The 13,040-nt window shown below is 44.0% G+C and overlaps 2 protein-coding genes across 6 annotated transcripts in view; both read left to right on the forward strand.

Annotated features, from left to right (window-relative positions):
• The window catches only part of Tsen34 (tRNA splicing endonuclease subunit 34), an 8,169-nt gene extending 4,919 nt beyond the window's left edge, over positions 1-3,250 (forward strand). For 4 of the 5 annotated variants that reach the window (XM_031385064.1, XM_031385065.1, XM_031385066.1 and 1 more), the window contains exon 5: positions 2,734-3,250. In XM_031385064.1, the coding sequence (XP_031240924.1) occupies positions 2,734-2,921 (188 nt within the window). In that variant the 3' untranslated portion in view covers positions 2,922-3,250. Of the gene's footprint in view, positions 1-206; positions 1,672-2,733 lie in introns of those variants that run through there. The other variant, XM_031385068.1, reaches the window with a different exon arrangement.
• A 2,992-nt stretch (positions 3,251-6,242) lies between these two features.
• Positions 6,243-9,021, forward strand: Rps9 (ribosomal protein S9). Its single transcript, XM_031385074.1, has 5 exons — positions 6,243-6,338; positions 6,611-6,732; positions 6,925-7,047; positions 7,832-8,018; positions 8,783-9,021. The coding sequence occupies exons 2-5, from the start codon at positions 6,636-6,638 to the stop codon at positions 8,958-8,960; spliced, it is 585 nt and encodes a 194-aa protein (XP_031240934.1). The 5' UTR covers positions 6,243-6,338; positions 6,611-6,635; the 3' UTR covers positions 8,961-9,021.
• The last annotated feature ends 4,019 nt before the right edge of the window (positions 9,022-13,040 follow it).

Here is a 13,040-nt window from a genome sequence, read left to right on the forward strand (position 1 = left end):
TTTAATGTACGGTCTCACTATTAAATCCCAAGCTGGTGGGTGTCCAGTTTCCCACATGACACAGTTGGAAGCATTCTTCTTGAGCCTTCTATGTGCTAGGATGACAAATATATGCTACCACACCGAGCTCTAATCTACACCAACTAAATTGAACCATTAGCTAAACTATTTGTTCTTTTCTTGCCTCTTTTTTTTTCCTTTGACAGGGTGGTGCGTGTAACCCTGGCTGGCCTCAACCGTGCGAGTGCTGAGGTGATTAAAATGCATAAGCATTCATGCCCGGCACTGACCAATTCATTCTGATATGCCAATATTTCTAAAACAGTGAGTACTTAAGTGTATGGGACACTGAGAGAATCCTTGCCTCTCTGAAATAGTGTCTAAAGCCTCAATCACTCTAATGCTTCTAAGTTTATTATTAAATTTTGCCTTAGACTCAAAGTTGCTAAGCCTCCAGGAAAACAGTTACAGGATTAGTTTCTCGAGCATTTTGATGGACCCGCTCAGCTGGCTGGAACCCTGTAAGAGCCAGAGAACCTGGTTACTGCCTTGGCTCTGCCCAGAACCCAGATGCCAGGCAGGGACAGTAGTCTCCTTAGAGTGCTACAGTCTCATCCTGTAGATTCTCATTCCCTCCCTCTAAAGATTTTGATTTCCCTTTTTTTTCCTTTTTGTGTTTTGTGTGTGTATGTGTGTGTGGATGTCTAAGGGGACTTGGAGATAGCATTGGATTCTCCTGGACCTGGAGTTACAGGCACTTGTGAGCTGTCTGATGAATGTGTTGGGAACTTAGCACTTGGGTCTCTTTGGAAGAGTGGTTTGAGGTTCTTAATTGTTTGGCCATCTCTCCAGTTCTATATTTTAAATTTCCATTTCCTGGGATTTACCCTCTTGTATAGTCGTATTCAGATTCCTATCATGCTAGTTCAGATTCACCAGGGACACACTGTCAGCTCTTCAGTAACTAAAAGTCATCAGAGGGCGTCCCTGCCTCTGCCTACATAACACATATGGCTGTGGTGCTATGCTGGCAGAGCCAAGTCTGTGCAATAAGGCCCACAGAACTAAACGTGTTTACTATCTGGATCTTTTTTGGGGAAATTCTATTAACTACTTTTATTTTATCATTTATTTGCATTTTTTTTTTTTTAAAGACAGTTGTTTCTCTGTGTAACAGCCCTAGGTGTTCCAAAACTTACTCTGTAGAGCAGGCTGACTTTTAACACACAGAGATCTGCCTACGTTTGCCTCCCCAGTGCTGGGATTAAAGACATTTGCCATCACCATGGACTTTAATTTTTGCACTATCCTAGTATAAAATTGTTTCTTTTTCTAGCCTATTAGAGTCTCAGACACTTTTTGTATTATGACTGCAGTTCTAGGGATCAGACCTTGCTTGTGCTACATAAGTGGTCTGCTAATAAGCTGCATCCCAGTATTTGTGGCTTTAAAAAAAAAATTGGCTTTTTTCATTTTTTTCATCTTTTATTTTATTTTATTTTATTTTTTTGGTAAAATCTCTTTATGGTGCCCAGGTTGGTCTTAAACTTCTAAGCTCAAGGAGTATTGTGTTGTGTCCCCAACCCCTACCTCCTCAGTGCTTGAGGGTATCTCACCACATTTTTTTTTAAAGATTTATTTATTTATTATATGTAAATACACTGTAGCTGTCTTCAGATGCACCAGAAGAGGGCATCAGATCTCATTACGGGTGGTTGTGAGCCACCATGTGGTTACTGGGAATAGAACTCATGACCTTCTGAAGAGCAGTCAGTGCTCTTCCCCGCTGAGCCATCTCACCAGCCCCTCACCACATTTTTTAATCATGGTAGTTGTGTATTGTTTAGTCTTATAGATGTACCTTGTACTATGGAAGTAACCATTCTGTGCTTCCTATTCTGTGTCTTAGCAATTGTGAAGCCTTCTTGGGTCATCAAAACCAACTTGGGACACATGAAATCTCTGTCTCAAAAAAGGAAAAAGAGAAGATAGAAGATCCTTAGGGGTAGAGTAGCTGTTCCAGGTGTAATGGTATAAACCTTTATTCCTAGCACTCAGGAAACAGAGACAGGTAGATCTCTGTAGGTTTGAGGCCAGTCTGGTCTATATAGTGAGTTCCAGAACATCCATAGCTACATAGAGAGACCCTGTCTTCACAGCAACAACAAAAAAGCAGCTGGGTCCAAGGATATGGGTTTCAAAATATTCAGTGTGTGCTGAAAGCTGAACATCCATGTAGCCTATAATACAGGCTACTCAGAAGGCTAAGACAGGAGAATGAGAAAGCCTAGGTTTAGGGTCAGTGTGAGCTACAGGGCAAATTCAAGACGAGCAAGGACAAGGTAGACCCTGTCTCCAAAAGTAAAAAGAGTGCTAGAGAGATGGTTTAATGGTTAAGAGTACTAGGTGCTCTTGCAGAGGGCCAGATATGGTTCCAGCACCCACATGGTAGCTTGCAACCCTCTGTAATCCCAGTTCTATGGGTCTTAATGCCCTCTTCTGGCCTACGCAAGCACCAGCCACATGGTGTACATGTATGCAGGGAAGCAAACACTCATATACTTTAAAAAGTAAATAAATAAATAAATAAAAAGGCGGTGGAATACTTATGTAATCTACACAAGGCCCTGGCACTACAAAGGAAACAAAAATGCAGTAAGCCCAAGGATCCCAGGTCAGATCCCATCCCAGCCCCTGCAGATGGGAACTGCTATGCATCTTTCTTTCCCCCAGGTGATCCGCTGCGTTTCCATGCTCACTACATTGCTCAGTGCTGGTCTGCCGAGGACCCCATCCCACTTCAGGACCTGGTCTCTGCGGGCCGCCTGGGAACCAGTGTCAGAAAGACCCTGCTTCTCTGCTCCCCTCAGCCTGATGGGAAGGTGGTCTATACGTCCCTGCAGTGGGCCAGCCTGCAGTGAGCTGGAGACTGATGGAGCTATGACTGTGGCAAGAACCCTCGTCAATGGTCACCCCAGCTCATCTCTGCATGGAGGCTTGTGCTCTCCTGCCCTGCCTGCTTAGTTCAGATTCCAGGGTTTTGAACACTACATCCTTTCTGGTTTTTTTTTTTTTTTTTGGTGGTGTTTTGTTTTGTTTTTCCTGTTTTAAGGCGATTACTACCTGTGTTGTTCTGTGTTTCTGTTTCCAAACTGAGCTTGTTGAGAATGGAGACTGCTTTTGTTTGGCTTTTCTGTTTTCCTGCAGGGCTTAGGTCCCAGCAGTTCTCAATAAATTTGTTGAATAAATGTTTGTATTTTGAGTCCTTACAATGATCCTTGAAAAGTGGGGCTCTCGTTCATATATTCAGATGAGAAAAGGGAATGAGAAATGACTTTGACCAGGGTCACAAAACCTGGGCCTGAGCCTTTATACCTGGTCTTTGTGATTCAGGAATCTGCCTCTTTTCATTGCACTAAAGTTGCCTTGAAGACATCTTCATATGGCGTTTATCTACTGTAAGTATACCTGGGTATGTCTGTGAGCATGCATGTGCCTTGGAACGTAGGCGAAGGTCAGAGGACAACTTGAGAGAGCCTGTTCTTTACCATGTGGGTCTCAGGGAATGATCAGGCTTGCCTTCAAGAATCTTTTTTTTTTTTGCCGGGCGGTGGTGGCGCACGCCTTTAATCTCAGCACTTGGGAGGCAGAGGCAGGCGGATTTCTGAGTTCGAGACCAGCCTGGTCTACAGAGTGAGTTCCAGGACAGCCAGGGCTATACAGAGAAACCCTGTCTGAGAGGCCAGGCTGGCTTCGAACTCAGAAATCTGCCTTCCTCTGCCTCCCAAGTGCTGGGATTAAAGGCCTGCGCCACCACCGCCCTGCTGCCTTCAAGAATCTCTTAAGGGCTGAGCCATCTTACCCTGGTCCCTTTGAGATTACTACAAACCATTTTAGATATGTGATGTAAAGGTTATAACTAAAACTGTTAGCATGAGCTGGTTGTGGTGGTGTAAACCAGTCTAGGAAGATATGCTGAAGAGGCAAAGGCAGGAAGATCATGAGTTTGAGGCCTGCTTGGGCTACATTTGTGGGGTTGTAGAGGCTCAGCAGTTGAGCTTTTCCAAAGGGGCTGAGTTGAGTTCCTAACATAGAGGACAGCTCCTGAGTGCTTGCAACTCCATCTTCAGAGAGTTTGGTGCCCTATTCTGCACTCTAAACACAACTGCACTCGGGTATACATACTCACACAGACATACACATAATTAAAAAAACAACTTGGTGTGGTGGTTTATACCTTTAATCCCAGTGTTCAGGTGGGAGAGGCAGGGCAATCTCTGAGATCAAGGCTAGCCTGATCTACATGGCAAGTTACAGGCCAGCAAGACCTGTCTCAAATAGATCAACAAATAAGGGCTGGAGAGGTCGTTCAGTGGTTAAGAGTACTTGGTATTCTTGCAGAGGACATACATGGCTCACAACTCCAGTCTTTGGGTATCCAACCCCTTATCACCTTTGAAGGTCCTAGGTACACACACATGGGGTATTTGTATGGATAGAGGCAGGAAAAATACTTGTACACATTAAATAAATCATTTTTAAAAATTAAAAAGCAGGGCTGGAGAGATGGCTCAGTGGTTAAGAGCACTGACTTCTGTTCGGAAGGTCCTGAGTTCAAATCCCAGCAACCACATGGTGGCTCACAACCATCTGTAATGAGATCTGATACCCTCTTCTGGGGTGTCTGAAGACAGCTACAGTGTACTTACATATAACAAATAAATATTTAAAAAAAATTAAAAAGCAAATGTTTGACACAGAAAGTAAGCTAGTTTGACTCCCTGTCCTTACCAATCTGTCCTTCCAGACCAAATGAGCAAGATCCTTGCCTTTTGAGTATACAAATGCAAGTGTAAATTATTACCAATCACACTGGTTAAAATGAAAGTGCCTGAGTTAGGCCTAGTGGTAGAGGCCTGTCCTCCTACTATTCAGGGACAGAGGCAAGGACATTATGCCTATGAGTTTGAGGCCAGCCTGTCTACATAGTTCATAGTTCCAGGATAGCCAGGGCTCATAGACCCCGTTTCCCCTAAATAAAAAAAAGTTATAAAATATCAGATATACACAAAGCTGGGCATGGTAGTGCATGTTTTTAATCCCAGCACTTGGGAGACAGAGCCAGGCTGATCTCTGAATTTGAATAGGAAGCTCCAGGACATCCAGGACTAAGAGGAAAGACCCTGTCTCAAAAAAACAAACAAATATCAGTTACACGAAAGTGGATTTTAATTCCAGCACTTGGGAGGTATAGGCAGAAGGATCAGGAATTCATAGTCATTTGATAGGAAACCCTGCATCAAAAACAGTAAGATTAGGAGCGACTTACCTATAGGCCAAGATGATAGAGGCATTTTCTTAAATGATTTTTTCTTTCCATGTATGTCTAGGTTTGTGTCAAGTTGTCAAAATGAACCAGCACAAGGTGTGTATGTATGTATGTATGTATGTATGTATGTATATATATATATATATATATGCATATATATTTTTTGTTTGTTTTGTTTTGTTTTGTTTTGTTTGTTTTTTTCGAGACAGGGCTTCTCTGTGTAGCCTTGGCTGACCTAGAACTCAGGCTGGCCTCAAACTCAGAAATCCACCTGCCTCTGCCTCCCACGTGCTGGGATTAAAGGCGTGTGCCACCACCGCCTGGCAAGATGTATATTTTAATAAAGCCCAGCACAACATATATGTTTATACTATCTTATAATATATTATGTTTGTGTTTTTTTATTATTATATTTTATGGCTCACACTAAAATCTTAGCACTTTTAAGGGCAAGGGCACTGCCACAATATTGAGACAGTGGTGGGGAACGTTGACTGCCCTGAATTCCCTGTAAGTTTTTACCAAGTGTCTTTGTTAAAACAAAATGTGACGCTGGGCGGTGGTGGCGCACGCCTTTAATCTCAGCACTTGGGAGGCAGAGGCAGGTGGATTTCTGAGTTTGAGGCCAGCCTGGTCTACAGAGTGAGTTCCAGGACAGCCGGGGCTATACAGAGAAACCCTGTCTCGAAAATCCAAAAAAAAAACAAAAACAAAAACAAAAAGTGACAATTGTGGCTACTCAATCAATGTTTTAACCCTAGAAGGGGCAGCCTCGTTAATTCTTGGATTAACCAAGATATCATCATAGCTCTGCATTCGCCTAATCACCTCACTGGTTAAGTCGGCCCAGTGAAGCGCCGCTCTGGCCGGCTGGCTCGTCTCTATTGCTTTCCTGCTTCTGATTGGCGTAGCCGCGAGCGGTGCGTGATGACGTCAACGCAAGGCGACGTTGCTATAAGTTCGCGGTCCGGCGTCCACGTTTCTCTTTGTCACGGGCCTGAGTTCGTAGGTGAGCCTTTTGGTTGTTGTTGAGTTCGCCTTTTAGAGGGTGATGGTGTAAGGTAACGGAGCCATTCGAATCTTCATGACCACGCTGAGGAAGAGGGTGGGGAGAAAGAAGGTGGCTGGAAGTTATTACAACACGGTTGTGGAACAATCCGGTTTTTAAGGTTTCTAAGGAGGTTTTCCCCAGAGCCGAGTTGGTGCCGCCGTGTCCTAGCGGGGCTTCGCTACACACGCGCCACAAGGTTATATTTTTTAAAGTGATTCTTAACTGCGCAGGCGCAGCGGGCCTAGCGAAGTCAATATGCCGGTCGCCAGAAGCTGGGTTTGTCGCAAAACCTATGTGACCCCACGGAGACCCTTCGAGAAGTCGCGTCTCGACCAGGAGCTAAAGTTGATTGGTGAGTGGCCAAAGTAGGATTGCGGATCGGGGAAGAGTTAGGTCGCCATGATGTCTGTCTCCTACGTGCTCGTTCTGGAGAATCCTATGTGGCGCCAGATTAGTTTAGATTAGTTATGTGTTCTCTAGTCTCCATGCAAATGTAATAGTAACCGGTGGCTTGGCCCTGTGCTTTCCTCCCAACCACGTGCAGGAGAGTATGGACTCCGGAACAAACGTGAGGTGTGGAGGGTCAAATTTACCCTGGCCAAGATCCGTAAGGCGGCCCGAGAGCTGTTGACGCTGGACGAGAAGGACCCTCGGCGTCTCTTTGAAGGTGTGTGTGAACCTATTTTCAAAAGGAATGGTGGTTGCAGAGTTTTTAGGGCGTGGGAGGTGTGACCATTAACAAGTTAGGCTAGTGAGGATTATTTGAGACTGAAATACTTCCAGAAATCTAGAAGTGCGAGGTATGCAGGTTTGAGCCACCTCGTTTCGCTTAGGGAAATTTTTTAACACAGACTTATAGTAGAGATTGATGTTTTGGGAATTGCATGAGAATGGGAGTTCAAGGTATATGAATTACTTTTTATTGAGTTTTATTGAGGCGAAGTGAAGGCAAGGCAGCTTCTCAGGAATCATTTTCTAGTGAAACCGTCTAGCCGTGGTTAGGAGGGAAGAGTCCTAGAGTTTTGGAGTTGTCACTATCTTGTTTTTTTTTTTTTTTTTGATTTTCGAGACAGGGTTTCTCTGTGTAGCTCTGGCTGTCCTGGAACTCACTCTGTAGACCAGGCTGGCCTCAAACTCAGAAATCCGCCTGCCTCTGCCTCCCAAGTGCTGGGATTAAGGGCGTGCGCCACTACTGTCCGGTTGTTTTTAAAGTTGGATGTTAGAGCTCTTAATCTTAGTGTTAAAAACTGGGTGAAACCTGTTAAGCCTCTTGGTGAAAGGGTGGCTCAGTAGCCACGTCAGGGTCTCAAGCCTAGGGCTCATGGAGTAAAAGTTATCAGGCACATCATTGATGTTTTATCCAGAGCTCCCTGCAAAAATGAGTGAAAGCTGTAGTAATCTATCTTAAGAGACTGAGGTCAGGCCTCATTTGGCTGCTACTCTCATCACAGGCAATGCTCTACTGAGGCGACTTGTTCGAATTGGAGTGCTGGATGAGGGCAAGATGAAGCTGGATTACATCCTGGGCCTGAAGATTGAGGATTTCTTGGAGAGACGGTTGCAGACCCAGGTCTTTAAGCTGGGCCTGGCCAAATCTATTCATCATGCCCGTGTGCTTATCCGCCAACGTCACATCAGGTAAATTGCGGCTGGGCCTATTAATCTTATTTGATTTCCCTATCTGTGCTGTTGGTTTCCTTTGCTAAGCTGCCATCCCTATCTCCTGTGCAGCCCTTGGAGCTGACAGATGTGAGCTTACCCTTGAGGGTTCAGAATCGTGCCCTGCAAATAGCTTATGGGGGTACAGGGGACAGCCTTGTTTCCCCATAGCCCAGCGCAAGGGTCACTGCGGCTCAAGCCGTACACCTTGTGAAGGTGTCTGCAGGCATGCAAGCAGTGGACAGGTAACAGCTCTTGGTGGCCCTCCGGAGGGAGAAGATTGTTTGGAGTCAGTGTTGAGGTGACAAATCTGTCTATGGAGTTTGCTGTGTGAGGTGCAATCTAGACATTCATTGCTAAATTCCTACTTGTTAATTTGCCAGTTAAGAATGCACCTGTCTGAAGGGACTAGTGCAAAGACTAGGGTAAATGGAAATTGCATGCTCATTAACTAACCCTTCTGTAATGAGCACCAGTCATGACAGCTATACAGAGTGTAGTGTAGTCTCAGATTTCTCCCTTACTGCTTTTGTTTATGGGCGGAGAAGCACTCTTGTCTGAGGCCACGTGACATTACAATGGACAGGAAGAAAACCAAAGCATTAATTAGTATGGGCACTCTGGTTCCCAGGTTACTGAGATCTGAGTCTGAGGTGAGGAGTGCCTGTGAGCCTGCTGTCAATGGACAGGATCAAATGGTTCAGCCTCTCATTTTGTCCCCTTAACCTGTTTTTCCTGTTTAGGGTTCGCAAACAGGTGGTAAATATCCCATCCTTCATTGTGCGTCTGGACTCTCAGAAGCACATCGACTTCTCCCTCCGTTCTCCTTATGGTGGTGGCCGTCCAGGCCGAGTGAAGAGGAAGAATGCCAAGAAAGGCCAGGGTGGTGCTGGAGCTGGTGATGATGAGGAAGAGGATTAATTAATACCTTGCTGCACTGGAAGATTTTCCAGCTGAAAAATAAAAAAAAGTTAATACTTGGTTTATTGGTGTGCCTCTTTGTAGTGAGTGCAACTTCTACTGGACAAAGTTGTTCTACACGTAGGCCATGCTACTATCGAACTTAGTAAATGTTCCCAAAAGGGGAGACATGTTAACTGCACTGATACAGTGGAAAGCAATATAAACCCAGCCATTTGGAGCCAAATTCCAGTCTCAGGTGAGATTGACTGGTTGAAAACTTGCGGGGTGGCTTTTGTAAGTTGTGTCTCAAGATGTGGTTTTGGTGAGCAGGAAATAAGCTAGTGAGCTGTTTGCTTGGGGCTACTTAAGAAATTTTCTTGAGGGAGGTTAGCTTCCTCATTCTGTCTTGCCTTGCCGGGAAGCTTGAGTCAGAAGATAAGCAGACGAACAGTTTGAACTCAGGGAAATAAGAGCTGCTTGAAATTGAAAAAGTAACTAAGGACAGCTGCTTTGCTACTTCTGTATTTAGTTCTTTTTTGGGGAACCCGGTCAGTTATAGGCCATGTGAGGATGTGATTTGGGTAGATGGAGACAGTCACCTTCAGAACAAGCTCATTAAAGTAGTCTCCAGGCTGGGTGGTGGCATGTGCCTTTAATCCCAGCACTTGGGAGACAGGCAGGCGGATTTCTGGCCTACAGAGTGAGTTCTAGGACAGCCAGGGCTATACAGCTCTACAGAGAAACCCTGTATAACAAAAAAGTGGTCTCCAGGCAGGTTTACCTTGGCTGAGAGTTCATGGCAACGGTTTGCATTCTGTTTAGGGCTTTGACCCTTGATCCTTAAAATGACAAGGATACCTTACTGAGGTGAGGTAGCAGCCAGTGGTCTTCAAATAAGGTGTAGTTGGGGCAAGCTTGAAAGCTTAGTATGTTGAATTTTGTTTCCTTGTACTTTATAGTAGAATGTGCCAAGGAGGGATGTATGTTTAAAATGCCTGTGATAACAGACACTGGTGTTAGCTTGTGATGTTAGGGAGAAGTTGGCTAGAAAGTGATAGCTTTGATGCCTTCAACAGAAAAACTCCAGGCTCTCCAGTTAGATTCCAGTGCTAGGGTGCTTCGTGGGAGCCTGCTGTGGTCTAAGGGCCCCTTACTACCCCTATTCAGGAGTTACTCTCACTGAGGGAGAATAAACAAGCAAAAAGGTTTGGGCTAATCCTTGTTTCTGGAAAGTAAATGTTAAATTAGCATCAGTAGTCTTCAGGAATTCTTGGAACTAATGAGCTAAACATGAAATTAGTACTAATTATGGCATTCTTTTAAAAGTTATGAATTTTCTTGAGTCACTTGAAAATATTTTCATTAAATGTGTCTAGAAAAAAATGTTAAAATCCTGTGTCTACATGTGTTACATTAAACAAAAGGTTTGGATTAGACTTGAGACCCCTCCCTCTGAGTTTCTGGCCCCTTCAGAAGTAAGCTGGCTAGGCACCATCAGGAGTGAATAGGCAGGACCTGGCACCAAGTCTTCCCAAGATCCTTCAGATTAGAGTAACAGTTCACAATGAGATCAGTCTCATCCTTTTACCAGAAACTAACACACTCACACCTATCCATATTGCCTGCCCTGCTCTCGTTCTCCACTCAACGTGGTTCTTTTACCAGGCACAGCTTCTCTTGAATGTGGGGTTGCAGCTATCTGGGTAGTTCTCAACAGGTTTGTGTCTTTGAGATTGGTCTCAGTAGATGCTGCAGGATTTTAGAAGTCTGTCCCCAGCCCACACATGGAGCTTCTTCAGAGGACTGTTGATCTGTTGTCCCCATGCAGAATTAGACCAAATTTTTCTTGGCTAGAAGTCAGTGAGTCGTAATAGCTTCAGTATTAAAATTTATGAATTAAAAATTCATGAGTTAAGTCTCCCTCAAACCTAATTGAGGTGAAAGACCTCTACAGTGAAAGTTGTTAAAACTGAAAAAAAATGCTCAAAGGCAGAGATGTCATAGTAGAATGTACAAATGTATGAAACTGAATTTGGGTCCCCAGCATTGACATTAAAAGCTGGGTGCTTGTGGGGAGGGGAAAGAATAATGTTCAAAATAGTTTGTGTGAAAAAAGGTGTTGCTTTAATCCACAGTGCTGGGGAGGTGGAGACAGGAAGATCCCTAGAGCAACCTGGCCACCTAACATACCCAAATTCATGGGCTCTGTGTTCAGGGAGTGATGCTGAATCTTGTTTACCTGCGCCCTTCCTCCAAAAAGATGGAGAATCATTGAGAGAGGCATCCAGTGTTTCTGTGACTCCACATGTCTGCATACATGCATATACTCACACACACACTGGGTAAAATTGTAGACACTGGAAGATGGAAGACGTGTTTGTGAATCACCAGTGTGAAATGTCTATATGAACCAAAGCAATGTAGAAAGTCAACACAGGGCTGGAGAGATGACTCTGGTTAAAAGCATTGACTGCTCTTCCGGAGGTTCTAAGTTCAAATCCCAGCAACCACATGGTGGCTCACAACCATCTGTAATGAAATCTGATATGAGATCTGATACCTTCTGGGGTGTCTGAAGACAGCTGCAGTGTACTTAAATCTAGTAAATAAATATTTATATAAAAAAATTCAACACAATCTCTATCAAAATTCAGATGATGTTCTTCACGGAACTAGGAAATCCTAAACTGGATGTGGTCATGGATGCCTATCACAATATTCGGAAGGCCAATGACTTGAGGCCAGTCTGGTCTACAAAGTTCCAGGTTAGCCAGGGCTATCCATGAGATCCAAAAGACACAACAAAGCCAAAACCCTAAAAAGCATATGGAAAAAACAAACCCTGAAGTACCCCAATACAGAAACTAATGCTAAACAATGATACATCTGTAAGGAAAAATTAAAGCTTTAAACCTGTGCTGACTAGGAAGAAAAGTTATGGGCCTAAGAATCCATCACAAACTGGCCACATAGGCCTGGGAAAGAGCAAACAAGTTGTTAGATATCATAAGAGCTGGCAGGTCAAGAAGACATAAAACTATAAACATAGAGGAAAACATGTCTAGGCAAATGAGGACATGTCCAAGGCCCAGGCCTGCAAAGACGTGCCTGGCAGACACTAAGTAATGGACCATCTGGTCCTCTCAGATATGGTCTAAGGTCAGATGCTTTGTTGACTCAGATTAACACCAACCTTAGGAATTTTCCACTCTGTTCTACACGTAATAGTTAATATTTGAACTAGCCAATCATGTATGACCACACTGATCCCTTTGTTCCCTCAGACCTTTTCCCTATATAAACCCCTAACTTTCAAGCCTTGTCGTCAGCTCCACTATCTCCTGCGTGAGATAGGTGTGGTGCCGAACCAGGGTGTCCTGAAATTAAAATATACCTCTTGTAATTACATCAAGATGTGGTCTCTCGTGATTCCTTGGGTGTACGTCCTCTCGAGATTTGAGTGGGGGGTCTCCCCCAGGGGTCTTTCATATCAACATACCTGACTTCAAATTATAATCTAGAACCACAGCAACACAACCAGTGTTATTATTGCCACAAAACCTGGCACAGAACAGACAGAAGAGGACCCAGAACTGGACAAGGTGGCACAAGCCTGTGAACTAGGCATTTAGACGGTGGAGCAAGATGATGAGATCAAGGTTGCAACAGTTAAACAGCAAGTTTGAGGCCAGTCAGGGCTACATCATATCTGGTGTACATCAAACAATGAAAAGAAGAAGGTAACTGAGGACCCAGAAGTAAACCTACTGAGGATGGAATTTAGTGTTTTGAATGGCAGGCAAGCATTCTAATACTGAGCTACATCCCCAGCCCTGCTTTTACCTTTTATTTTGGGACAGGATCTCACTAAGTTATACAGAAGGGTCTTGAACTCACCCAGTAGCCAACACAGATTTTGTAGTTTCTACCCTTAGGCCTCAGTCTCCAAAGTAACTGGGACCTCAGGACTGTGCCACTAGGCCAAACAATTTTTACATTTTAAGCAACTTGCTGTTTTTGTTTTTTGTTTGTTTGGTTTTTTGTTTTTCTTTTTTTTCTTTTCTTTTCTTTTCTTTTTTTTTTTTTTTTTTTTTTTTT

This window comes from Mastomys coucha, unplaced genomic scaffold, assembly GCF_008632895.1.
Source record: "Mastomys coucha isolate ucsf_1 unplaced genomic scaffold, UCSF_Mcou_1 pScaffold21, whole genome shotgun sequence".
Taxonomy (NCBI): domain Eukaryota; kingdom Metazoa; phylum Chordata; class Mammalia; order Rodentia; family Muridae; genus Mastomys; species Mastomys coucha.